The sequence below is a fragment of the Pseudomyrmex gracilis genome, unplaced genomic scaffold (assembly GCF_002006095.1).
Source record: "Pseudomyrmex gracilis isolate BER0280 unplaced genomic scaffold, ASM200609v1 scaffold_405, whole genome shotgun sequence".
Classification (NCBI taxonomy): Eukaryota; Metazoa; Arthropoda; class Insecta; order Hymenoptera; family Formicidae; genus Pseudomyrmex; species Pseudomyrmex gracilis.
In genome coordinates, this window is record NW_018020989.1 from 68640 (window position 1) to 95679 (window position 27040).

General features: G+C 44.8%; 2 protein-coding genes across 4 annotated transcripts; both read right to left on the reverse strand.

Moving 5' to 3' along the window:
- Positions 1–12: 12 nt before the first annotated feature.
- Positions 13–20672, reverse strand: LOC109860532 (guanine nucleotide-binding protein G(s) subunit alpha). The gene is made up of 10 exons (XM_020439673.1): positions 20302–20672; positions 17162–17234; positions 16166–16220; positions 15489–15608; positions 10653–10750; positions 2186–2240; positions 1871–1944; positions 945–1124; positions 651–855; positions 13–548 (listed from the first exon to the last, which is right to left on the reverse strand). Exons 1-10 carry the CDS (start codon positions 20435–20437, stop codon positions 402–404), a joined length of 1143 nt encoding a protein of 380 aa, XP_020295262.1. The 5' UTR covers positions 20438–20672; the 3' UTR covers positions 13–401.
- Positions 20673–23707: 3035 nt separating this feature from the next.
- On the reverse strand, positions 23708–26712 carry LOC109860533 (CCAAT/enhancer-binding protein gamma). Of its 3 annotated transcripts, none has more exons than XM_020439674.1 (4): positions 26548–26712; positions 25341–25433; positions 25098–25254; positions 23708–24819 (listed from the first exon to the last, which is right to left on the reverse strand). In XM_020439674.1, the coding sequence occupies exons 2-4, from the start codon at positions 25431–25433 to the stop codon at positions 24713–24715; spliced, it is 357 nt and encodes a 118-aa protein (XP_020295263.1). In that variant the 5' UTR covers positions 26548–26712; the 3' UTR covers positions 23708–24712. The 3 variants fall into 3 exon arrangements, with proteins under 3 accessions (XP_020295263.1, XP_020295264.1, XP_020295265.1); XM_020439675.1 differs by having other exon boundaries at positions 23708–24765; positions 26548–26711; XM_020439676.1 differs by lacking the exon at positions 23708–24819 and adding an exon at positions 24826–24980.
- Positions 26713–27040: the final 328 nt, after the last annotated feature.

The window sequence follows — 27040 nt, forward strand, 5'->3', positions numbered from 1 at the left end:
GCTCTTTGTCTCTTTTTTTTTTTTTTTTATCAAGGGGAAAAACGTCGATCGAGTTTGCGATCGCGGAGAATCACTCTCGGTTGTGTGTCACACACTCTCGGTGTTCTTCTCGCTTTAACGCGAGCTCTCTCGATCTCGAGAGCGCGATCTCATCATCCGTGATTGCGCTCTCTGGACTGACAAGGAAGCCCCTCCTGCGCGCGCGATACTCGAATGCGACTCGCAGCACACGTGCCCTCGCGACGAGTCTTGCGGGCTTGCGAACGCTGCTCACAAACGCCGTTCACATCTTGCTCGCACGTTTCTCGCGCGACTACCGCGGTAATGGCAACTCGGGACGCAACACGAGCGCGAACACGGTCAGAATTGATGGATAACAAGAGACGTTGACAGGAACGAAGTCACAACAGCTCGTATTGACGCAGGTGCATCCGCTGGATGATGTCCCGGCAATCGTTGAACACTCTTTTGATATTCTCCGTGTCGACGGCGCACGTGAAATGCGGATAGCAGTAGTGCTTGCCGTCACCGCTCGCAGTACTTATGCGCTGAAAAAACAAACGGAATGTCCCATGTGTCAGAGAGAGAGAGAGAAACGGATCCTGATCGAACATAGCGAAATACGATCGACAGTGCAACGCTGTACTTACAAGAAATTCATCTCTGATAAAGTACTTGGCCCTTATGACGTCAGGTTGTTCCGTGGGATCTATCACCACTCCCGGTTCCGACGGTGTCTGATAGCGCGCAAATTCCGGAAAATAATCTTCCAATTTGTGCTTGCCCGCTTTGACTTTCTCCGCCAGTAGATCCTGCTTGTTCAAAAACAGGATCACGGAAATGGTGCGTAGCCATCTGCAAAAAAGAGCATCGAAACCAAATTCACACGGAATTTAACACGCTCGAGACGAAACGAAAAAAAAAAAACACAAAAAAAAACATACCGATTGTTCCAAATACTTTTGAAGAGATCGAGACTCTCTCGGAGTCTCAACTTTGTGGGATCTTCTCTGAGTACCATATTGTAACTACTACACGCCGTAACAAATATAATTGCCGTAACGTCGTTAAAGCACTGTATCCATTTTCTTCTCTCGTCGCGCTGTCCACCGACGTCGAACATGCTGCAAAGAAAATGAGAGGAAACGATGAAAACTACGAACGGGAATTTTTTTCTTGTCGCTACGTCAAATTACAAAGATCGTGTCGTGAGACGATCGTCGAACAAGCCTCTCCGACGTTTCAAATGTTTTACGCTGTACACGTTTTTTTTTTTTTTTTTCAAACTGAAAACAAATTATTACACGAGTTCGCGCGAAACGAACGGTCTAATTTAACACAGTTGGAGATGAGAGATTCGCGTTGGATTCATCGAGGCCGGTTGAAAACGCTCGGGAGACTGTGAGAAACGGGATATGCAGAAGGAGAAGCGACAAAGAAAGAGAGACGACGGGTGGGCCTATAGAAAATAATGTGAAGCGCCGTACGTGACCTGCGAGTGAACGCAAAAAGGGAAAATGTTACAAAGTTGCGGAGGCGTTAACGCGGTTAATGGATTTCAGCTCACACACGTTTATACAATGGTGTGCGCGCGAGTTCTTGCCCGGTGCGCGATGTACATGAAAGGTGGTGGTGAGGATGATGCCTAGGCGCTTTAGGTCTAAGAGAGAGAGCGCGCGCGCCGCCGCCACACTGCCGTTGTGCGTTTATATTTACCGTCAGCCGATGTTACTGTAATACGTCGGCTATATATAGTCACACACATACACGCGCACACACACACACGACATTGGAGCGAAGCACGCGCCTACGACACAGCATCCGCGTAAGGGTAAGCGTGTGTGTTTGTGTCTCGCGCTTTAGGACTTACTGAAAGTTTACTTTGTCGACCTGAAACCGCGTCTCAAAAATGCCAGACGTTAGGACTCGACACCTCAAGATGTCCTGAAAACAAAAAAAAAACACAGATACATACGCGCGACGAAATCGGTGCGTCTCGAAATGTAAATTCGTTCCAAATAGAATAAAAAAAAATATGCACATTAACAAAAAAAAGCGCCAAGAGAAATCTTGAGAGACAACAAAAAACAAACAAACAAACAAATCTCGATGTCTAATTACGACATCTCGACACGCGGCGTCCGCTCCTCTCGGAGATAAAAGATGGAGAAGAGATGATAATCACCTGTTCCGTGGGCGTGTAGTCCGGTTGTTTTACGATCGCTACCTTATCTAGAAAACTGAAACACAAAACACAAGGAATTAGAAGAGAGTTGTGAAAGTGTTACAAAAGGTGATAGTTTTTTTTTGTTTTTTTTACATCTGTAGATATTTTGTTCGTGTAAAACCACCCCTCTCGCGATAAACTCTTCGACATTACTGCCGCAGTTTGTTTTCTTCTCTTTTACAATTTGTTTCTTTTTTGTTTCTTCGAGTGTAAACAACAAACATGTAACATTTACTTTCTAAAATATTTATTCAGCTACGTGCCGTGGCATTCGCAACAATTTCACGAATATTCCATCCATTGCGCGCGACACGTTTCTCAATGCATGTTTCAACCCCCTTCGCCTTATAACATGCGATCGAGACTCGCGCGGTGATGCCCGGACATTACGAGCCGAATAGACGGAGTTCTCGGAGTTTTTATCGGGAGCCTGAACCTCCTCGAGCGCGACCTTGTCCCAGACTAATGGGACAGATCGCAAATTAAATCGCAATCGGGTTAAACAAATTTGCGAGAAACTCGTTACAAAACGTTTCTTCTCGTTATCGAAAGTTCGCGAAAGATATATTGTACGAAATAATATCAAATTCCAATCTCGGACAAAATTCGCGCGTTGAACGTGTGTAATTGGAGTAAACGGTCGCGTAAAAGGTCGTAACGGGAGAAAAAATCTATATGTTCGCACGCGCGCGAGGAACAATACAAGCAATATGACGTCGTCGTAATCAAATTGAACTAGATTCGATCGATGTCGAGGCATCCATGATAACAATCATCGTCAATCAACCGCGTCGTTATCGCGAGAGCCACTCCGCCAACCGTTCGCGTGTGGTCGTCGAAAACGCGTCGTCTAGTTCTACGTACGATGTGCGAATTCGATTTTCGACATCGTCGCGCGTGTTTCTCCGGTGTCGCGCGAATGTAACAGCGACGCGTAGACACGCGTGCACAGAAACAGATTTTTACTTGTATCGCGTGAGGATTAATGGGTCTGTGATAAATTTTATCTACGTACGTGCGACGATCAGAATTCGATGCGGAATCTCGCGAAGACGAGAAAACGATTGTGCGCATGATTTTTATACAGAATCGATCTTGTAATAACGACAAGAGAGAAGAGCGTTTGTACGATCGCGAGAACAAAATAACGATCGAACGTAGTCCAAATGATCACTGATGCAAGATCGTGGGAGTTTTTCCCCTTTGTGCGCGCAGCGAACCACGTGATCGCAGCAACCCGATACAAATCGGCGAGCGCGATCACGTGGTTCACTGCGTGAAGAAGGGGAAAGAAAAATCGAGTCGCAAGTGCGAAAAATCCCACGATCGAACGTTTTTAACGCGCTTTTTTCGCGTCTTTTCTCTCGGGAAGCGTCAGCTGGAAGATTCATCCGGAATTTTTAATATACGGGATTTTTGTTCGAAAAACACAGCCAGAAAGAGAGAGAGAGAGAGAGAGCGGAAAAACGCGTATTTAAAACGCGTCGTCGGACGGAAGCGTTTCTTCTTCGCTCTTTTGTCTTTGACGATGGTCGTTTTGTAAAGAAAAAAATAATCCGAGCGACAACGACGACGACGATTTCATTAAAACTTCAATGTTCTCTCGCTGTAACCTAACCAGACTCGATGGCAAAGTGTGTCTGTATGTGTGTATGAGTGTGTGTGTGTGTGTGTGTTATCGCATATAAAATAACAAACGCGCTGCCCCGAATTTGACTTTGTTATTCTCTCTTGTTCGTGTGTACGCGCGATGTTGCCAAATTACTGTAATTGCCTGTAATTGATACCGGACTGTGTATCAATCAATCTCTCTCGTGTAAAACATCGTGTAACATATTGCGCGATATATCTCATCTCTCTCTTCCCCTGACATATTCATCCCCGCGGTTTAAAACACCGCGGGGTAATTATAAACCGCGTTGTCATATACATATATATATATAGTCGATCTTCTCTTACGACTCGCAATGCGATATTCATCAGATTTGTGTAATTATATCAGTCGCGCGAAATCGTCGATGCCGCGTATCGACCGCATCGGCGCGGGTTTTTGCAAACGAATCTCTCCGCAACTACTTTAGAACGGGATTTTTTTTCCAGGATAAAAACGTGTATTGTCGTGTATACACATATATTTTGCATCGATTTCGTGTGTTCGGGAATCGCGCGCGATAACGCGCGTATCTCGTTGCTAAAAGCAACAAACGTACTAGAATTATATTCGCGTCTGTGTGTGTGTGTGTGTATATATTTCGAACCGACCAATCTTTCCTCGACACATTTCTTCTCCCAAACGTGAGAGAGAGAGAGAGAGAGAGAGGGAAGATGTACGGTAAACAGACACGCGAGCGTGAAATCAGCCAAGTTGCTCTTAGCGCTTAGATACGCTGACAGAATACGAGCCAATAACGTTATCAGTGTCGGAGCCACTTCGACACACAGTGTCAACTTCCTTTTTCGATCGGACCGCGTTCATTCCTGGGTTCGGCCGGGCTTGCGCTCCCTCTTTTTCTCTCTCTCTCTCTCTCCGCCGCTTTATCCCTCTTTATCTCTTGTCTTCCTTTCTCTCCTCAGTCTCTTCTACATTCCCCTCTTTTGAAGTGACACACTCTTCCTCCCGTGCACATACACACACACACCTTCTCTTTCTCTCTTTACCTTCCTCATATCCATTCTCATTCACTCGCTCCTCTCTCTCTCTCTTTTTCTCTCTCACTCTCTGTGCAAGAACCCTCTCTCGCTCTTCGATCCGCCGTCCCTTCGAGGGAAAGGTGCGCTGAGGGCGGAGGGAGCCCACCAAGAGAAAATCGATCCTCGGCGATGTCCTACCCTAACCCCTTCACAGCCTCGCCAGGCGGAGGTGTGCATACACGCCCCTCCGGCACCCATTTTCCGATCCGGGTCATGGGTCACTGCCACCGCTCGCTCTACTACCGCCCGCCGTCAATCGTATGTAAGGGTTTAGCTCGCCGCGTACGCTATATATATATATATACACACACACACATACACACACACAAAATCGGCCAGAAAAGGCTTGGAAAATATCTCTTGACGAGACAATTAAAAAAACTCGTCCGTGGGCAAAACGTGCGTCGACAGTATTTTGTCACTTTCGATATTATTATTCGCGCGAACATGTGGGAGAAGTACAATACTTCGTGCTACATGAGACGCGAATTGAAGACAACTCTCTCGATTGTCTTTTTTATTCCGTTTATAGGCGACAACTCGCGAGACAACAAATCGAATATCACCCGCGTAATCGTTCGCGAAGTTATTAATCTCTCTGGTCGTTTGATTGCGGTTAAAAGAAAAGAAAAAAAACAAGCGCGATGAATTTCACCGATAAGCGATACATGCGAGAAGAAAAGAAAGAAAGAAAAAAAAGAAGGCCGCATGTTAGTCTGCAGGTCTGTGTGTTACGGGAGTGTAGGCTCGAGCGAGAGGAAGGTAGGTCATGTAATTGGCGCGCTCCGACAGAAATGAGGTTATCGACCTCCAGAGAATTGAAAGAGGAAGGAGGTCGTGACCCAATGCCCTCTCTCTCGGTCTGCCCCCTCCGCGACGGGACTTAGCTGCCGCAAAATTTTTAACGATTTTTTTTTCGTTATCGTGCTAACCCTCCGCCGACAAGACCTTGAGATGTGAGCAAACACATGTGTGTTACACGCACCTCTGCCGTGAAAAAAAGCATTGTTTCTGGCCGCAGCGCGATAATAACGACGAAAAATAATCTCCTCCTCTCATCTCGAAGATAATCTCCGCGTCAATTAGCAAAATTATCTCGAAAAGAGAAAAATATAATCTCGAGTTCCTGTTACGCGCTTTTTTAATTAATGTTGCGACGAGAAAGAGAGAGAGAGAGAGAAAATGAAAAAGAATATAATAAAGCTCTTTTTGTAAAACGCTTGCGTAGGACTCATCTCTCTCGCGACCACATTTCCGGCTTAAAGGTTAAACGTTCGCTGTTTGTTCATGAAGAATTAATTCGCGGCGACAAAGCTCGGGGAAAACGATGAAAGCCGGATCGTGAACGGATAATAACGTGTATCCGGCCGGACAGAGCGGCGCGAATCGAATGCGTTTGATGTGTCGACGGACACGAAGATAGAAGCCCTTCTGTGCCGAGAGCCTCGCTATTGAACACGATATATACGTAATATACCGTGTGCGTTTAATATACGCGCGAGATGGTTAATTAAACAAAGAAAAAAAAATGAAACAAAAACACTCGACGATTCCGAAACATCCTCTCTGCGGCGAGAATAATAATTCGCTCCGAATCACTTTTCGATTGTTAACACGTTAATATTACGAAGTCACGTGTTCTAGTCTGTGTTTATTGTTTTTTTCGTAACGAAGTTGTTGATGTCTTTTTAGTTCGTATTTTGATTTTTCTCATAATATTTTTTTGTTTTGGAGCTAGGCCTTTTAAAGCTGCTGCCTCGTCTCTTTAAAGGCGCTTTCGTTGTGATTCTTTTTTTGTTTCTTCGTTTACAAATCTGTATTTAATTTTTTACGTCTTTGATAAAGTTGTTGTTAATTAATTGTTATCGTTAGATCTCTCGCGCATTTGTCTTGCGCGTTATCTTGGAAGATAGAAACACGGCCTTCAGACGATGTCGTTTACTCACGTACCTACCGATTTAACGTGTCGTTATATGTTTACAATTAGCGTGACTTTTGTTTTATTCGGAAATTCGTCAGAAGCTTGGGATTTGAATTATATTCTAAACAAACTCGGAACACGAGGCACGGGATAAAAGTTGGACGTGGATGTGTGCCGCGTCATTTGCGCGACATCTCGAAGAGTGTAAATTTACACTCGAATTTCAGTGAATCGAGTCAAATTAACTCGAAGATTACGCGGATACATCGGCGGTTTCTCGCGCGTCACTCCCATGACGAAACTTCATTGGCGTCGATGCTGGGAGCGATTACCGGGAGAAGATATATTTGCTCGGGGTTTATAAATTTTGCGCGTGTGTGGGCGGCAAATACATGTCTGTATTCGGTATCCGAGCCGAGAGGATGTTTCGCGGGACACTCGAGAGAAATTCGTCGACTCAATTTCCTCTTTCGCCCCCTCTCCCCGTGAAAGGAAATCGACGCTTCGTTCGCGATCACAACACAACACACGTACGCTGGAGTCTTTTGACGCCCGTTCGCGCGCGACCATTCTCGCTCGACGCGCAAATATTTGGCGAACCTGGCGCGGTTCCGCGGCACCGCGCACCTAAACGTCACCGACCGCTCGGCAAACATTTAAACACCGTTTCTGTTCTTCTGTACCTTGGCCCAGCCGCGCGAGATCAGAGTCTCTCTCGCGGCGAACAATAATTTTTCTATTTGAGAGGATTCCCGTTTCGAGAAAAACATCTATCTTTTTTACTCGCTACTTGCTTCGTCCGTGCAAATAAATCGACTCGGTGGTTTAACGACGCTTTAGACACTTTGCTGCTCTGCAAAAGATTTTTCCGTGTTTAAAGAACAAATTTAATTCCATCTCCTCTAACCGCGTCTCTCAACGTGCGCGAGGAGAACATGTTCGTCGAACTGTTTATTTCGGACGAGGCAAAAAAACAAGGAAAAATCATCTGTATACGTAAGTACATGTAACGGGCGTATCGACGGCGAGAAAAGGGAGAGGGGGAGGCAAGAGTTTAACCAACATTTACGAACTGTGTATGTGTGTGTGTACAGCAGCATCAATAATCCACGCGACATAGACTGGCGTTTCTAAATATAGCGACGCGTGTTTCTTTTTTTAAGACGCGTCGACGTGTGTGTTATCGCCTAATTGAAACGTCGCTTATTGCCGTAACGAGATTCCAGGGTTTCGCCGCCGCCGCCGCCGCGGTTTAAAAATACGGCGCGATCGAGAGACGGCGCGACGAAAGACGTTGAGAGAGGAGAAGAGATGCGCGTCCGATTTTCTCCCTTTCTTCAAGCAATTAACGTGATATGCACGCGCGTGCGCTCGTTATCGAGAATCCTTATTTCGCGCGCCGACGCGTGTTAAAGATCGTTCAAATCCGGAAGTGAGTCTCTCTCTCTCTCTTTCTCGCGCGCGCGCGCACACACACACTGAACCAACAATCGATATAATCGCGCGTTGTTATGCACAGCACAATCGCGCGCCGGGCAAATATTTATTCCCCCTCTACACACACATACACACACACATAATGACTCAGAGAGAGAGAGAGAGAGAGAGAGAGAAAAATTAAGAGATTCGAGATAATTTTCCAAGAGTATAATTGTCGCGGGCAAACTGCACACCGTGTCGTTATATACGGAAAAAAACACGGCTTTAAACCGTCGCCTTGTTTACGAGAAAATCGAGGGCGCACTCTTTTCTGGCATAAGTGCGAGAGATGACGATTTTCCCGGGAAACGACGTTAAAAGAGGAAATAACATCAATCGTTCTCGACTGCCAACAAGCGCGCGATTGCGTTTTCTCTCTCTCTCTCTCTCTCTTATTCCGCATCGTTTCTTCGTTCGGGCGGGCGGATCGCGTTTCTTCGCGCGTCTTAAAAGAAAAACCACGCTCGAAACGCGCCGCGTGAATAAATTTTCACGAGAGAGAGAGAGAGAGATACAGAAAAAAAGCAGGAAGACACAATCGCGGAAATACGACCGCAACATTATAACTATGTTGCGTCTTCCTCGTCTACGCCCCGAAAACGCTATAGCTCTCACTGCCGGAGTGCTGCCTAAAAATACAACGCGCTATTTTTAACAGCAACGATTCCCGCTGCACACAAGAGAGAGAGAGAGAGAGAGAGGGAGGGAGGGAAAGAAAAATCACTCCGGTCGCACACCGGTACAAAGAAGGAAATAAAAATGAGCGCGAGAAATTCGCATGCGATTATAAATGACACAAAATGTTTATAAGAGATAGATAAATAAATAGATAGATAGATAGATAGATAGATAGATAGATAGATAGATAGATAGATAGAGAGAAAGAGAGAGAGAGAGAGAAAATGCGCGTATTCTGCAATCTGGATGAATTTGGCGATACACCAAAGTTCAAGCGGACATTTCTGTGTACGAGAAGATTGTTACTCGGATACGCTACTGTCAAAATTACAAACTTGGACGTGAAACGTTGTCGCATGTTACTTGATCGAAAAAATGGTCTCATTAAATAGAAAATAGACCGATTTTCGTTGGCTCGCTGGAGGTCAAGCGTTGAACGCGATCCTGACGTGTGAATAAAAAAAAAAAAGAACACACAATCGGAAATAATGCGTGCCAGATTATGGCCAAATAAACTGCCCGCGTAAGAAACTGCGAAGACACGCGAGTCAGAAAGGAAAGGAAATGTTTGACCGCGAGAAGATTGAACGAAAAATTTACACACGGTTTTCCTCGCGCAATATAGAAACCATCGATCGGTCGATTGAAAACAACCCCGGCGTTTCGAATTACCGATCGCTACACGCATTCAATCAGTCGCGTTCATGCCGTCCGTCAAATGAGCTCCTCCCTCTCTCTTCTCTTTCTATCGTAATCTCATAGAAGTACGCGCGCGCACACACACGCACTCGCTTTATGTAACTAAATCAACGCTCGTATCGTCCGCTCAATATGATCGAATTAGCATAGAAAAAAGCTCGAGGTTGGGTCAATTTATCGAGAGAAAGAGAGCTCCCCCCTCGAACAAACGAGTGACCCCTGTCAAAGTGATTACCTCGTTAAGACATTGTGTCCATTAGCGTCAAATCGGTGTTGCTAATCTTACAAATGCACACGCGAATGTCTTTCCAAAGCCTCTTTATGTACGGGAATAAAATCTTCAAAATGTCGAGAAGCTACAAATACAGCGGCGTTATTTTTCTGGTCATTGTTTCTTTTTTTTTTTATCTGTGTTTGTGATATATTTGAGAATTTTATTTATTACGAGACTTTAATGCGAGAGAGAGAGAGAGAGAGAGAGAGAAAAGCGAGTCGAGTCCGTATTCTTCCGCGAGAAAAAGAACCGCGCTGGCTGGTTATCGTGAGTATGCGTGCGTGTGCGTTATCTTGCTAATTTTTTTTTCTTTTTATCGCGAATCGCGATACCACCCACGGAGGCGAGATTACAATAACCGCGGCATTTCGTCATGCGTTTTGTGAAGGAGAGATCCGACGATCGAATCGATGAGAAATGTAATCGCGCGACGACCTCGCGAAAAGCGCGCGTTGAAAACCAAACGTCGTTAGATCGCGTTTGTTGTAGACAATGCGACTTATTTATTCCGTGCGTGTGACGTGCGTGTTATGCGAATATATATGTATGTGCATTTTCTATGCCGCGCACACGTGATTTGTTTCTCACTCAATCCTTTTCGGACTCGAATCCATGTGTGCGAATAGAACGCGCGTTGTTGTTTTTTTTTTCGCGAAATTGTGAAACAAAAGAACGAGACTTACTATTTGGCGCAGTCAATGAGCTGATACTCGTTGCTTCTCTCGAAGCTCTGCTGCACTCCCCGGTCTTTCCAGAGTGTTTCGACGATTTCGTAAAATTCCTGGAAAAAAACAAAGCAGAACAATCGTCGATGATTTATTTATAAATTCACGCGCGGCGCTTAACGCGCGAATACACTCGAATTTATTTATTTTGCTAATTTCGCGCAAACGGAATACATTTTGACATTGAAATGTGCAGAAAACGCCGATCTGACGCACTGCGCGTTATACGCATATATGTAAGTGCAGTGTACGTAAAATTACGAGACAAATAAATCTCATTTTTACGAGAAAAATATGCGATATTCAAATTTTTCTAGTAAAATTTTAATAATAATGTAAAAAATTATGATAATATTGTGTAAAAATTTCAATAATATCGCATATTTTTTAACCCAAAGTTATTTGGTCAAAAATTCAGTGCGAATTTCTGTGCTAGATGTTCGTGCGACATATTTTTTATTTTATTTATTTAAAAATGTGTAAATTTTAATACACACAATAATTCAAAACTGAATTTCACTTTTTAATTTCCATAAAAATAAAATAAATTTCGTCTATATGTGAAATGCATCTTAGATGAATTTTCGAATTGAATTCAGTTGGAATTATCATGCGTATTAATGTTAGTGTTTAAGTAAATAAAATAAAATACATTTTTCACGAACATCTAGCACACATCGACTCACATTATATGACCTTGAATTTGTTGTTAAATTTGTTGTTGTTAAAATTTTATGACTACTTTTAAGACTCACACACAAAATATGCAACAAGCGAATAAACCATGCAAATATCGTCGCGCAATATCAAGACCGAAGCTGGCGAATCGAACGACGCCGCAAGAGAGAGCTCGCAATACCGGCCTATTCACATGTATTTATAGTACATTTATCGCCGTCTTTATTGCACGCCGGATCGTCCGGCCGCGTTGTAACGCGCGATTGACGTTTAATTCGTCGTTAACTCACCGCTGAAAAAACGCGCCGCTCCGCGAAAAATCCGCGACTTGCGTTCTCAAAGGAAGTGCTCGACGAATGCACGCGCATCTACACATTTCGCGCGCGCGAAAAGAAATGCAAAATAGCGTTGTAGTTTGACATTGTCGAAACACGATTGCGATCTGAATTTGATTGTAATTTACTTAAACAAATAATTGACGTTTCCGAAAACTAGCTTCCAAATGAGCTGAATTTTTATTTCGTTGAAAATGAACAAGAGCTTCCGACGGACGGGCAAATCTGCAAAAAATACACGTTAATGAACAATCCTTACTCCGAAGTGTTGTTTGTGGTAAACAAAGTGGTAAGTGTTGAGAAATCGCGACCGAGTGAGATGCGTTCCGGCGCGATAGGAATTAAAAACTTGCCGAGTAATCGCGGCGGTGTGTGCGAGCACGCCCGCGCATAAATCAACATCAGGAAACATCGGCGCGAAACATTATTATTAATTATTTCAGCTGCATCGCGCAATGATATTTCTGGCAATGAAATGTACGAACGTGCACGAATTGCGAAACAGAAGCTTAGTTTGTACGCAACCAAAACGTGCGCGCGGTTATTTCCCTCTCGTATCTAAAGTTGTTTTTTACACAACTCTTTGCACAATTTTTCTTTTTTTCTCCGGCAACTTATTTGCTAATTCAGACGTAAAACAAAAAAAAAGAAAAAAAATGAACGTGACGCTTGTCCAAAAACAAAAACTCACTGAGAAAGAAGAAACTTACTTTTTTTTTTTGAAAACCACTAGTTGTACGAAAAAAAGTAATAAATGACAAAATGTATATATTTCTCATCCAGATCTGCAATTTTTGTTTAACGTGCTTTTCGATATAATTGATAAGTTGGAAGATGATAAAATAAAATCGATTCCTTATGCATTTAAATAATTTTTTCAATGTTTAAGAACCCAGGGACTGAACTTTCTTACAGATTATGTTTTTAGCAATTGGAACCATTTTGAAAAATGCCGCGAAAAAAATTCAAAAATCAATTTTCATCAAAAGTAAATAAAAGCCACCCTACTGTATATACAACGCAACACCGTGTGTAATATCAATAATTAACAATTTTTGAGAGAGAGAGAGAGAGAGAGAGAGAGAGAGCACGTTTAACTTTTCCCGAGTGTTTGCGAATCGACGGTCGACGGATTGATCGTTCCGACGACGACGTACAATTTTCCCGTCCCGCAGGCAAGTAATTGGCAAGCGCTGTTGTAATTCCGCGCGCTTGTTCTTTCATCTTTCGTTTTAAATGTCACCGCGAAAACTACACGGCGCGGGGTTACACGTTCGTAGTCGGAAGTCCATACCGAAAGTTTGTCTCTCAACGCGCACGGATCTCGCGTGGGCGAACTCCGCTCCGGCGATGCTCAGCTCGATGCTTGACGATGTTACACGTACTTGTGTATACGTGTGTATATATAAAACGACGACGGTTATATTAATAAATTCTCGTGTCGATGCTATTTCCACGCTTCCACGATCGATGGAATGGACGAACGCATCGTCGTCGATCCCGTTCGTCGTCTACGCGCGGAGGATCGCCGGCTGATGTTGCCTTATTACCGCGATTATGCACGTACTAATAATTTCGTCTAAACCTCGCGCGTCATCTCTCCCGTCTCTCTCTCTTTTTCTCTCATTAAATTCTAAACGCGGCCGCAAAATTTAATCCGGCTGCTAAAAATACAAAATAAAAAAAAAAAAAACATGTCGCAAAGTTTTACACCATTCGTCGCGCACCATATGGGAATTAAAAAACCCCGAGAGCGATTGTGTGCGATAAAAGTGTGTTTAAATATTTCAAACGGGAAAAATCCCTCCTTCTTTTATTTGTTGATGTAACATTGAGGAGAGAAAGTATTTTATTATTGAGAATTTTTCTGTTATATTAACGTCTCTCCGAGAGAAGTGACAAGAAAATAATGCGCACGTCCGTTCGATCTCTCGTAAAAACAAATATCCAAAGCGGGTTGTTTAGAGTTTCTGGCGTTATCGCCTCTCTCAATTTGCGCGAATTGTTTTTTCGTCACTAATTTTTCGCGCAAATTAAATATATACCGCGCGCGCGTGTTGATCCATCCGAGTGCGGAAATTGTGTTCCCGCGCGTTCCGAGAAATATATTTTTCTCGGAAAAGTATATTTCTCGGAAAAATAAAATGAAGTTTCATACATCCGTGCGAGACGTGTGTGCCCTGTTGTACGTATCTCTCATCTCGCGCGCGCGTGTGGAACGGAACGACAGTGACAAATTAAACGCGAATCGTACAGAAAGCGTCAAGACGCGCAGAATTCGCGACGAGCACTCCGGATATTATCTCTGTCTCCTAATCGCGAAAATAACGCCGTTGATGTATGCCGAGAGAGCACGTGTGCGTGTATATTCGCGCAACTTCGAGATACGCGTTTATTTGCTTGTAATCGATAGAAAAACTCGACCTCGTGCCACACGAGCTTTGTCTTCTTCTTCTTTTTTTTTTTTTCTAGAGAGAAGAAAACACTCGACCACATTATTCAAATTCCCTCGAGTTTTTGAAAAAATGAATTAAATCGTCGAGTCAAAAAATCCCGTCGCAAAGTTGATCTTTGCGCTTATATTTTTAAAGAACTTTAGAAAAATAATATCAGTCAAACTGAAAAATCAAGCGGGAAACGCTAATCGGAACTGTGGAACTTCGGCGCGATCTCTCGAAAGCGCTCGTGTGGCGTGAAATAATTCGATTCGAACCAAGCGCATCGCCGACGATGTGCAGTGACAGAGGACACGTGCCGTTAAATAACGAACGCGGATTTGCGCGCGGTAACAACGCGCGCGTCGTTACGTTGCGATTCGCGCGCGCCGAATGACGCAAAACGGCGCGATTATTTCGTCGCGACGATTTTATTTCGAGAGCCGCGTCTCCGCACCTGCCTCTCTCCTCATCTATCTTCCGAACCGCACACTGTCCTGAAGCAGACCTGAAGTCTCACCGTTCAAGATACGTTATCGGAGCGGAGGCGTTTTTACGCATCGCGATTTTCCGGTAGAAATTGGTTCCTCGAGCTAGATGAGAGCGTCTTTCTTTAAAAAAAAATTTATTGCAGATGATTCGCATCCGCAAATCGATGTGGAAATTTTCGATTACGCGCGAGCCACATAATGATCGCGTGAATTCGTCGTGTGACACAATCGAGGCGCGCGCGTGCATATACGTGAGAAATGGCGCGGCATATCGTAGTACAGGATCACTACATGGCGCACCGACGTGTACGGTGACTGTGTAAATATCGCGAACAAGGAATCATGCCACGCAGTGGTTCTCAGGACGTGGGAGAGCTTTTCGCAAGCGCGCGCGTATGTGTGTCGCACTTTAATCCGCGCAGATGTTCGTCGATTTAACGAGAGACGCAAAGAAATGCCACGGATGAGTCGTTAAATAAATTTCGTCGTTGTGTTCTCGTCGTTTGCGCCGCGTAATCGGCCGGCTTAAACGCGTTTAAACGACCGCACCAAGTAATCGTCGCTTCGAAGTGTTATTTCTAGGACGTGACGTAACATATTTACGTGTGTACATATTTTATATTTGCACAGAGGGAAAAACCACAATAATTATTTTGTTTTTCGACGTGTTCCTCTTTTTCTTCCGTTAGTCGTCGCTGAGACGAAACGCGTTTCGCGCGGAGAATTCGCGGAGACGAGAAATCGCCGCGGGAAAGGATGACTCTTCCTTGCGAATCACCGATTTCCTCTCTCTCGCGAGAAAACACACGCACGCCCGCGAGGAGAGCAAACAAACGAACGGAGGCTCTGACTCACCGGCGGATAATCGAAGTCTGGGGAAGACGAGACTTCCAGGATGTAGTCCACTTTGCTCTGATTCGACGGATCTTCCAGCGTGACGGGTGGCGTTAACGTGCTCATCGCACTGGTTATCGTCTGCAAAATAAAGCGACGTAATAATTTAGTAATTATTTTTGTTTTGTCTTCAACACAATGTAATTTGTTGATAAATAAAATTTCAGATGCGCGAGAAATAAAGCAACAGACGAACACACTTTTGAGGCCGTACATCGGCGTTATTTTAAGACCTGTTTAACATCTTCTCGGCGAGATCTCGCTTTTGTTTTGTCGCAGATACCAAATCGTAGTCGACGCTAACGCGTCGTTAATTGCGACGTAAGAATTCCGCGCGCAAAAATTTATTACTGACCACGTCGTTATCGTTTGCGTCAATGCGACCAGCGCAGAAACGACCGCATTGAGGTAACACATAATTCCCGGCGCGTGATGCGGATCTCGAATGACAAATCGGCGATAATGTTTCGCCAATCGAGTTTTCGTGTCACGTAATGATTACGTATATCGATGCGAGAAGAGAAATTGTAATTTCCACTTAAAAGGTCGCTCGTTGAATAACGCGTTGATAACTCTTTTTTTTTTTTAATGAGACACACGTTACATAAACTTTCGCGAGACAAAATTAACGCGCTTACCAAAATCGCGTCCCTGATGTTCTTCTTGATATCCTCGATCTTCTGTCGCTTTTCTCTGCAATACACGAAAAACACGCATTAGACAGTCTCGCAACGCCAGTTTGTTTTCATCGCAATCAAGTGACATTTGATACACACGTTGCGAATTAAACGTCTGGGAGAAAAACAAAAAACACGCGGACGTAAAAGGAAACGCGACAGATAATTATTTCCGCGTCGCGGAAATAACATTGCCGAGAAGTGATTCAGAAGCTGCTGCTGAGAGAGGAATTGGAGGAGGTGCTCTCTGTTGCGTATGAAAACACGCGCGTTTTTTAATTTTCAAGAGATATCGTGATAGAATAAAAACAAACAAAAAATAAACAGTCGCAATCGACGAGTCGGAAAAAGGAAGTAGTCGCGGCGACGTTGTAGCCACGTGTTGACATAGCTGTTGAAACAGCACAGTCCACAGAAATGAATCATTCGCGCAGTCCGAGAATCCCAATCGCTCCACATTTCGCAGACCATTCATGCCGCGATTTTAAACGCCAGGCGTTGAAGAAACAAAACAAGCGAACATTTCGCGTGGCGAAGAAGCGGATCGAGCTCTGATTTCGGCTGATGTCACACACACTTGGCGATTCGATTTCTCATTTCACGACCGAGAGAAAGAGAGAGAGAGAGTGTGTCGAATTACAACGAAAAATATTCGAACGGAAATTCAATGAGCGCGCGTCCCGCGTGTGGTTTTGTGTTTCGTAAATGGTCTGCGTGAGTACGATTGCATTCCGCTGACGTTTAATTGTAATGCGAGCCCGAACGATGAAAAGCCCCCGATGGAAACAAAGGAGCGATTATGGCCTTTAATGGGTTAACGACACATCGTCGGATTGGAACGGATGGAGCCAACGAGGAGGAGCAACAGCAGCAGCAGCAGCAAGCGACCGACCGACCGATCGGCCTCGGTCCGATCGGCGCGCACGCGTCCGCCCCGCTTTTAAAAATAAAACTTACGCTTCGCTGAAACCATTGACGTGCAGTATTCTCATCTGTTTGACGATCGTGCTTTTGCCGGACTCGCCCGCTCCTGAAACAAGGAACAAAAATCGTCGCTTGAATCTCCATTTCGCGTGTCGCTATAGCGTCTGAGGAGGATTTGCTTCTGTTTTGTCAGAAAATTTTGCAATACAACACACACGCTCGATTTCGTAGCGCGTGCGCGACAGAAACAAACATATCGTCGCTGTCAGCTGACAAAATCAAGATTTCGCCGGCCGCGGTTATCGATCGCAATCACACGCCGATAACGCACATTGCAAAATACGCACACTTACACACACACACCATGCGTCTCCGACGAGATAATCGCGTAGCGTAAATCCGCTTCGATTAAAGTACGGATTAAAATGGGATCGACATCGCTTTATTGCGAATAACGTACGACGTCGCATTGTGACTTAAATAACAATTATTATCGTCTTGCTCTCTTTTTCTCTCAAAGATCATCTCTGCGGAGTGAAACTTAACTCGTTTAAGTGCTCGAAGTACGAAATTGAATCGGAAAACGCGAACTTATTCAGTCGAGCTTTTAAAGCCGATTAATAGACTCCCGGTCGACAAGCGTTGCTTGGCGAATTTTGTTTTGTTTTGTTTTTTTTTTGACAGTTGAGGTTTTAATCTAATAATTTTCTGCAATTTGTAATTCGCGCAAAGACGCGCTATATTTTAACATTGGTGATATTACGCACATCTCACGTCGTTTGCATTTGTGTTTGAAATTTTCAGGGAACACATTAAATTCGTATATCGAAATTTGTGTGTCGCTCGAATTGAATGTTTTAACAACTCGGAATTTTTTTCCTCAAATTTCTGCGATCGCATATGCGCGACGCAACCATCACGAGTATACCAATCGGGCCGCGGCTGTTTTGTGCGGCTTGTAATACGCACGCGACGAGAAAACAATGCGGCGACAGCTGTTGCTTCGTCCGTCGAGGACGACAACGACGATGACGATGACGACGCGTTCGCATCGAATTAGAACGACGACCTACATAAACGCCGGATAATAGGAAGGCGATGTGTCACGGGGCACCAGGTTAAGCATCGCGTCAAAGTGATGCACGCGCGCGCATCGGTGCATAATCGAGAAACAGACGCGTGTGTGAATGAAACGAAAAAAAAAAAAAAAAGACAGAAGAGCATAGCGAGGAAGATATTTTCGAAGCGAACGTAATTTTTTTTAACAATGGAAAGCAAGAGGTGTTGCACGTGAAATATTAAAGTGTAAAAAGTGTGCGTGTTTGCGTCATCAACATTTTTGTCGATTTGTCTGAAAAACCGGTAAAAACCAGATGAGGATGTTTGCGTCTGACTCTTCTGTTCAAAAAGTTAATTCAAATATGACGAAAAAAAAGAAAAAAAAAACAAGAATCGATTTCTCAATCGTCCAAAACGTCTTGGGACGGAAAACAGCTGACGATGTAATATGAACGGAAAAACGCACGCGGAATTTTGAATCTCGTATGAGACGAAAGAGGGAAGAATAAAAGAGACACTGCGAAAGAAACATGCACAAACACACACACACACACAGAGTCTGGGAGAGCGACGAAAAAGGATACAAAACACACACGAGGAGGCGACCACCGCTCTGGAATATATATTCGTGGGTGCCATCACACACGATAATCGATAAAATTGAATTACGCGCCGTTGAACATCACGATAGCGACCGGTCGACCGGCTTGCCCTCGGCTTCGGAAACTTTCTTTGTCCGAAACCGACGGCCATCGGCCGGTATTTAACGCGCCTCAGTTCACGAACGTGATCGCCCGCGCGCCGCCGCCGCCGCCGAAGAATGAAGAACATCCGGGAATTATATTCTCTTTCGAAATATACACGCGAGAAGGGTAGAGCGCGTCCCCCATTTTCTACGTAATTTAACGGAGAGGAGGGAAAAGAAACGCGCGACGCTGTGCATCGAGTGAGATAATAAAAAGTTGTTACCGGTACAGAAAAAAAAAAAAGAGAAGCGATAAGGTATTGATTGATGCTTATCTTCGTATTCTAAATATACGCGTTAAAAAAAAAAATTAAATAAACAGAAGTTACGGAAGATTAATTTGACCGAACTAATTTAAAAGACGAGGCGCTTAGGTAACGAACCACCGAGATCAACTTTGTTTCATTACCCCCCTCAAACTCGATTGCGAGAAAATATATATAGGTATATATATATATATATTCTAAGTTGTGTAATTTCGCGAAATGCGAGAAGAAATGAATTTGCGAGAGAGTTTGAAGAGAGAGCTTCTTATTAAAAAGATATTCCGACTTTAACATCTCGCAAATGCGATTGTATATCACATTTTTTTTCTTGAAACCGGATATCGGGACTTCCCTCGAATATCGCCTTCGAGATCGTAATTTTTTCAAAAGTGTGTGTGTGTGTGCGCGCGCGCGACCAAACTATTTCCATTTTTTATCAGTCAAAACATCCGACCTGATTTTCACCGAAATCACGAGCCATTAAATTTTGAACTGTCATCGGGTTTTTGGAACTTTTAATTTTTGTTTTTCAAGTCACAATTGAACGCGCGACATTGTTTATAAGATTAAAACATGTCATAACAAAAAAAAAATAAGCGTGCCTCGGTGGCCTAACAGGGAAGGCGATGGCACGGNAAGCCGGAGATTCCAGGTTCGACTCCTGGCCGAGGAGTTTTTTTCGCAATATTTTAAAAATTAGTTAGGGGGGTATTCGGGGTCTTTCATATGTGAGATGCAAATCCCGCATCCCGTATGAATTTACGAATTGAATTTTCAATTCAAAAAACTTACTTGTAAAAATTTACAAGTAATACTTGTTATACATGTATGTATGCACGTTCAAGTTCCTGCTCAACATCCTGGGAATGGCTCGTATCGGCCTTATATTCTTGTATGATGTCATAACAATATTGTTTGTTTCGGATGCCTAGAGTGACGATGTAAAATCGACATGTTTTTGTTTTAACGTTTGTTTATATTCCGTAAAAGCGCGACTTTTGGGTATTTGAATCCCGGTTTGATCTTTACACTATTTGGACAATCGGAAACACGCGGACAACAATATTATTGTTAAACAATATTATTAGTAATTCGCAACTCACCGAGAAGGAGTAGTCTGTGGGTGGCTCGGTAGAGCTGCTTGTCCTTCTGCAACTGCCTGGTGATTGCATCGGATCGTCTCTTCTGATTCCTGCTTTCGTCCTGGCTCTGCTTGCTCTGGCTGCCAAAACACCCCATGACACACCACGGGAAGGACACGCGCGGCTCGCCCTCACCGTTTTTCCCTTCCACGTCCAGCTGTGCGGGCCCGTCACCTTCTCGGGTCGTGTTAGCAAGGACGTTGGTGGTGGTAGTGGTGGTGGTGGTGGTGGTGGTGGCGTTGATCGAGAGGGAGGGCGATCGGGATTCGGATCGGGACAACGGAGGGCAACGGCTCGCGATCGAGTTAGTCGCGAGAACGTCCGTGCGACCGGCGCCGGCGAGCGCGTCGTTGCCGTCGTTGTTTATAACGTCACCGCCGCCGACGCCGTCGCCGCGAGTCCGCCGCCTTTCAAAACGCGCCCCGGAGCCCGCCGCCGCTGTGGTTCGCGCGCTACGTTCGTTCCCGTTCCGCGAATCCCGCTGTTTCCCGCCCTCCGCCGCCTCCTCCTCCTCCGCCGCCGCCGCCGCCGCCGGTTCCGCCGTTCCGTTCGTCTCGCCTGCGCCTCGGCTCTACAGGGTGTTCCTTTCGCACACGCGCGCGCGCTGCGAAACCCCTGCTGCTGCTTTACTTCCTCGGGTGACGTCTGCTGTTGACTATACGATACTGGTCACGGTGTTGACTTTTTCTCTCTTCTTCCTCCGGTCAACAACACAGATCCCTCGTTTTTCTTGCTCTCCTTTTTGTTTTCTTTCCCGGTGTTGTTTATTTACTTTCTTTTATAACGGCGACGAGCACAAAAGCCCGATGTCAACTCCGGTGGCTGCTCCACCACACGTACACGTCTCGCCGGTACGTCGTCTCCTCCCGTCGCTCTGACGTGTGTTACGAGATACACGCGTGTATCTCTTCGCGACGCGACACTCACGAGCACACCTGACGCCTGCTGCTGCCTCCGTCAGTGGCCGATCCCACTAATAGTAGCCGCGAACCCATTGTCACCACGCACCATAGTCACAACGCTCCGCTCGACGAGCGACTGAGAGAGAATCCCGTGTTGCGCTCTCTCCCTCCCTCCCTCGCCCTCCTATCGTCACACACGCCGTGTGTGTTGTATATGCGCCTCCGCTTCTCTCTCTTTCGCGAGGAAGAGAGAGAGAGAGAGAGAGAGAGAGGGAGAGAGAGAGAGAGAGAGAGAAACGACGACGACGACGACGACGACGGGCTGTTGTCGATGACGATATCGATGACGAGAGGATGACAGCGGCGCGTGCCGACGACGAGTCGCGTTCCGCACGGAACAACACAACGACAGCGCGTGACACTTGTTACCCGGCGACGATCGGGCAGCAGGTGGACGCGCAGACGACGACGACGACGACGACGACGACGACGAAGCTCCGAAGTTGCAACACCTCGGCACCGATAACACGACAGCGACGGCGCCACACACCGGAGAACACACTTGGCGAGAACCTGTCGTTTCTTTCGCCTCTTTCTTCAGGGATTTAGAAAAAAAACACTGGGTATCACACGCGAGAGATGCGGATTTCGTACGCACGCACGCACTCACTCAAATATTAAACACGCGAGGACAACTGAGGGATGATGACAGTATATATACAATTGACGCGACACTATTACCTCTCTCTCTCTCTCTCTGTCGTCGTTTGGTCGCGCGAACTTGCTACTGTGTCCGTCTCTCTCTTTCTCTCTCTCTCTCCCTCTCTCACCGCTGTCTCCGGCGACAATACGACCGGCGTGAGAGACAGTGAGACAAGAGAGTGAGAGGGGGGAGAACGAGACAGATATGCACACTCGATTTCGATTCGACGGGGTGTGGAAGGGCGCGCGCAAAAAAAAAAAGAAAACAAAAACCAATTCGGACGATTTTTTTTCTCGTCTTCTCTCACACTTAGTCCCGCACGCGAATTGGATCGGAGTGTCCCTACTCCACCGCGAGGAGGTACGGCGGGCGCTCGGGATGACGATGAGGCGTTAAAATAGATCGGCTCCGCCACTCGCGACCAAGCACACCCGACCTCTCCTCCTTCCTCAAATCAAATCGACACAGTCGAGGGGATGATGATCTTGCCGGGCACAAGCTTTGCTTCTTATATTCTGTCTGTCTTTAGTGACGACGAGTTCGTCCGGCTCCAATCTCTCTCTCTCTCTCTCTTTCGCTCTCTCCGTCGTTCGTTAAGTCTGTCGATTTGCCGGCGCGATTTCTCGTTCCGCGAACTCCCTTGGACAGATTCCCTTCCACATCCGCGTGAAACGAGGAGGATATCGGACGATTTCTATGAGGGCACTTTCTTTCGCCTCCTGTCAGCGCCCGTCGTCGGTTTTTCGGAGGCTCGTTCTTCGGGTCCCCCTCCGTTCTTCTTCCTCTACAGTTTTCTTCTCTCGTCTACTCCGCCCCACCCCCCCTCCTCTTCCGTCAGGAGCTTCTCGTTGACGATCACGGCAAGGAGCAGCAGCAGCAACAGCAGCAATCGGGGAACCCGCACCCTCGCGCGCCTCCTCTCCCGCCGTTTTCACACATACACCCTCTGCACGGGAGAGTTTTTCTCGCGCCCCTCACTGGCCTACCGTTTACCACTCGCGCTTCCTCACCGAGTTCTCGCGCTCTCGCCTCTTCTCACTCGAGTATCCCCGAGGAAACTTGCGGCCGAAATGTCCAAGACGAGGTGCTCCCTACAGCCAACATGTCGTCTGCTAGGCTACCAGCAGCGCGGAGGCCCATCGCGCCACGAACGGTCCAGACTCGTACTCGGCGTTCCGAGTGCCACCCTCCCTCTCATGCGCGCTTCCAATTTGCGTCGTTGATATTCGCCGAATTTGATATTAAAAAAGAACAAAATACTTCTGCAATTTTTTGTCGAGCAATTCCGCTCGTGTGTTCGATTGTGTTTTATGTAATTTATTACATTTCGAAAAACTTGAAAATAAAACTTGTACCTATGGGTCGCCAATTGTCAGGAATCCGCGTGAGATGTACTTGGGTCCGAAATGCACGTTTTTTGCCGATATGAGAAAAACATCGACGCAGTTTGAAGTTTACGTTCTCTCGTCTCGATATTATTTTTATTTCGAGCAATATCTTCCCGTTGAACAGAGTTCACGTGGTACTCCTTCAACGCGATACACTCGGTTTGTCCGGTTGGCGCGACATCTGTGGGCTTTACGAACACAGGCGGAGAATCGATCGGGTCTTTTCGGCTGCGAATATCGAAGCATACAGGTGTTGTCCGATGATCCGTGCCGGATGTTTATACCCATCCCGACGGGGTATTCAGAATTTTAATTCTCCATTCCTTTCATACGGAAATTTTCTAAGGACACAAAGGACACGATATTCGCGCTGGTCCAGCTCGCGATAGATACACAAAGATTTTATTTCACATATATTTACACATGTTTTGTGCGTTAAATATCGTAAAATATCTATGACATTTCTTACATGTAACGGATGCATGTAATTAAAACTGCTACAATGTAATTACAAATTTACATTTCAAATTACACGCATTGTGATGCTCACAAATGTGTTTCAGATATATCGTCTACTTAAATATAATAGATTTTAACGATTTTGTATTTGATAACAGATATATATATTTTTTATTTAATCGTATCTCTTGTTTTTCAATGTGCGACATCACTGTGTCGCTGTCTTTGCATCAAAATGATATTAGCGAAGATTTAATTTGTTAAATGTTGCAAATACGACACCATATGTGTGTGTACCATTTTCTATAAACTCCATGATTACATACAATTTCTCAATAAAGTATAATAAAAAATAATTTATCTTCCAATGATAATAATATAAATACCGCATATATACATTTATATAAAAGATTAAATAATTGTTTATGGTTTTTCCAAATCCGACTTGCTTTCCGCGTAAACCGGTTTATCTTACAAGACGTAAAAGTACGAAATAAGATCGTAAAATGCAATGTTCCGTACACTCTCGCGATACATCGCCGTCTTTTGTACTCTATTCACCAGAGTATCAACCTATCTAACTTTTCATCGAGAAAAATGGCTTTTTTCACGCCTTCACCGCAACAAACGACGGTTCGCCGCGTCGTAAGTTTCTGCTTTTCTGTCTTAATTCCTGTTAAGCTACAAAATTTAGTCGATAACAATACACAGTTGTTTGTTTCTGATGACACATCGAGAAGGCTCACTTCAGGAAACAACGCTGGATCGCGTCTAAACAAATCTTTTTCAATCAATTTTTCGAGCGAGCATCTTTTCACGGATACTCACTTGACGCTTCGATTAAATGAACCGACGTATGTTTCTTCAACATTTCTGATTCACACCACGCTGATTCTTTCACGTGGCGCTTGCACACCGGTCTACGGTTTAGCGGTGGTCGTCTTCGGCGGGTCTTCCGCGGACTTGTCTTCGGCTAAAAGAGCATTTAGATCTAAATCTTGAATGTTTAGAGAGTGCTGACTGGAGCCTAAAATAGAAACGGGGGACCAACCATTTAGTCATAGAAATTCAAGCGATGTAACTCTTTAAAAAAAAAAGAAACAGAATCACCGTATCACTGGAAAATACAAGAGAAAACTTGTACAAGTCAATGTAAAATAACATTCGAGGATTTGCCACATTTTGCAACTAAAAAATTTGCAATTAAAAGATGCTCTCTGAATAATAAAACGAGCTTGAGAAACATTTATCATGTAACGTGCAGGAGCAATTAATTTCTTCAACATCTTATTTCTCTGTCTGTACCTGCATGCGCAAGAAAGAGATCCTTAAGAAATCCCAGCTCTTTGGTGAGCATTTTGATCTTCTCCTCCAATAATTCGTTCTCCGTCTTCAGCTGATTTACTCGCTCTAAGGTTTGTTGCGTGCGTAACTTACTTTTCACCCTAGATCTTTTCACAGCCTGCAAAACATACATTTTTGTATAAAACACGAGTTTAAGATGGTAATAATTAACACAAGACGAATCAATAAATCTAATCTAATCACCTGATTATTCCGATCTCTTCGTTTGCGATAGTCTTCGTCACCCTGCTCTTCTAGCTGCTTCTTCCGCTTGTTTTCCTTGTTTTTTGGCGCCATCTAAATCAGCAGCGTGCACACAAAAATAAACATTTATTTCGCTTCCACACATAAAAACTTTACGTACAAATCAATGAAATTGCGAAAATCTTATCTATATATCGTTTCAATGTCAAACAACGTTGTGACGCACGCTCGATACGCACTTCCTCTTCTCTTACAAATGTTTTCCCCGAAAACACAAAAATCTATTTTGTATTGTAATCTCACTACCATGGTTACGATTGTATTACATATACAACGTCTGGTTCCGCGAACTGATAACATTCAACTCTTATATAAATCTGACATCATCGTATTGCACAATCATACAAAAAACACATCGAGATCAATCGGGAGCGAGAGAGAAGCGAGATTTGTAACGTGAATAGAAAAATTTTCAACACGCCGAAACGAATTTTACAAAAACTTCTCGAAACGTAGATGTCACTTGTGCGTGCGTGCGTGTGGCGTCGAAATTTCCCGGAAATCCGCGTTTGTTGTTTTTTTTCACGTGACACAATCGTCGGAGAATTCAAGTAGACAGGCGTGCGGTTTACTTTTTCCTCAGCAACTATGGTGTTCCATCTGAACATAGTTACAAACTTTTACGGCGACAAAAAATGGAGTCGTCTCGAGTGATTTAATAAATTTATTTACGCGAGACCAAAAAGTTTGTCGCTCCAATTTGTTTGTTACAGTGGGACGACAAAGCACAAAATGTCACGTGACAATCAAAGAAAACAAAAGAAAAATCGAAAGAGAACAGCAGTGATCGAGAACGCGCGACAATTTCAGGGTCAATGTCTTCTTGACATACGCGATAAGTCGCAATCGCGTTTCGATAAGAAATTTGTTCTTGCGATTTGAAATTTCATCGCGCAATCTTCTCTCTCGTTTTCGTTTGAACGCGACGCTTCGTCGGGATAAGAGAGCAAGATCCGAGAGGAGAGAGCGAGCGTGTGCGTTTTTCGAAATCGTGAGATCGATCCGAGAGATCGGAAATTCCGAAGTAGAAAGAGAAAAATGCAGCAGCAATATGCAACACACGCACACGACTTAAGTGGCGTGCTGTCGCCATTACTGAATTTGTTCACGTGACGCAGCAGTTTTTTGCGCGCCTTTTGTTACTCACCGCTCGTGTTTCTGGATGTTCCGTCGACTACGATTAACGTTTGCTCTCTCTCGATACTCGCACCTGATGATCCGAGTGAACGAAAACGCCATTTGCGCCTTAGCACTCGAAGCGATGCAGCTACGGGATCAGAGGATGACGCAATCGGACGCAATGGGTAATGCGCGGCAACTTCGCACGTCCGTGCCGCCATCTAGCGCGGTAAGTAGCCGCAAAACGCGACAATATCGACGGTCGAACTTAGCTTCTTCTCCGCGGATATCACAAGTACAGTCGCGGTCTCTGAATCGTTTCGTAGACGCGGGAGCTAGGGGTAAGAGGGACGGTATAACCTACCGGTAAGTAGCGCCAACGGGCGCCGTCCTAACTAACTGTAGCAATCATCCATATATGTAATACTTCTATATTGCTAGTCGCGTAACTTCGCAATGAGAGACACGAGACCAGAGAAAGAGAGACGCGCTAAGTCCACATATGGGCATAAATAGTCGAG

Excerpts from the sequence above, each read along its gene's own strand:
- LOC109860533 (XM_020439674.1), bottom strand. The coding sequence starts at position 25,433 with ATGGCGCCAAAAAACAAGGAAAACAAGCGGAAGAAGCAGCTAGAAGAG. Across the intron at positions 25,255-25,340 it reads GAAGAGATCGGAATAATCAG|GCTGTGAAAAGATCTAGGGT; the intron begins GTGATTAGATTA and ends TATGTTTTGCAG. Across the intron at positions 24,820-25,097 it reads TCTCTTTCTTGCGCATGCAG|GCTCCAGTCAGCACTCTCTA; the intron begins GTACAGACAGAG and ends TTTCTATTTTAG.
- LOC109860532 (XM_020439673.1), bottom strand. The coding sequence starts at position 20,437 with ATGGGGTGTTTTGGCAGCCAGAGCAAGCAGAGCCAGGACGAAAGCAGG. Across the intron at positions 16,221-17,161 it reads GTCAATGGTTTCAGCGAAGC|AGAAAAGCGACAGAAGATCG; the intron begins GTAAGTTTTATT and ends CGTGTATTGCAG. Across the intron at positions 1,125-1,870 it reads GTCGACAAAGTAAACTTTCA|CATGTTCGACGTCGGTGGAC; the intron begins GTAAGTCCTAAA and ends TTTTCTTTGCAG.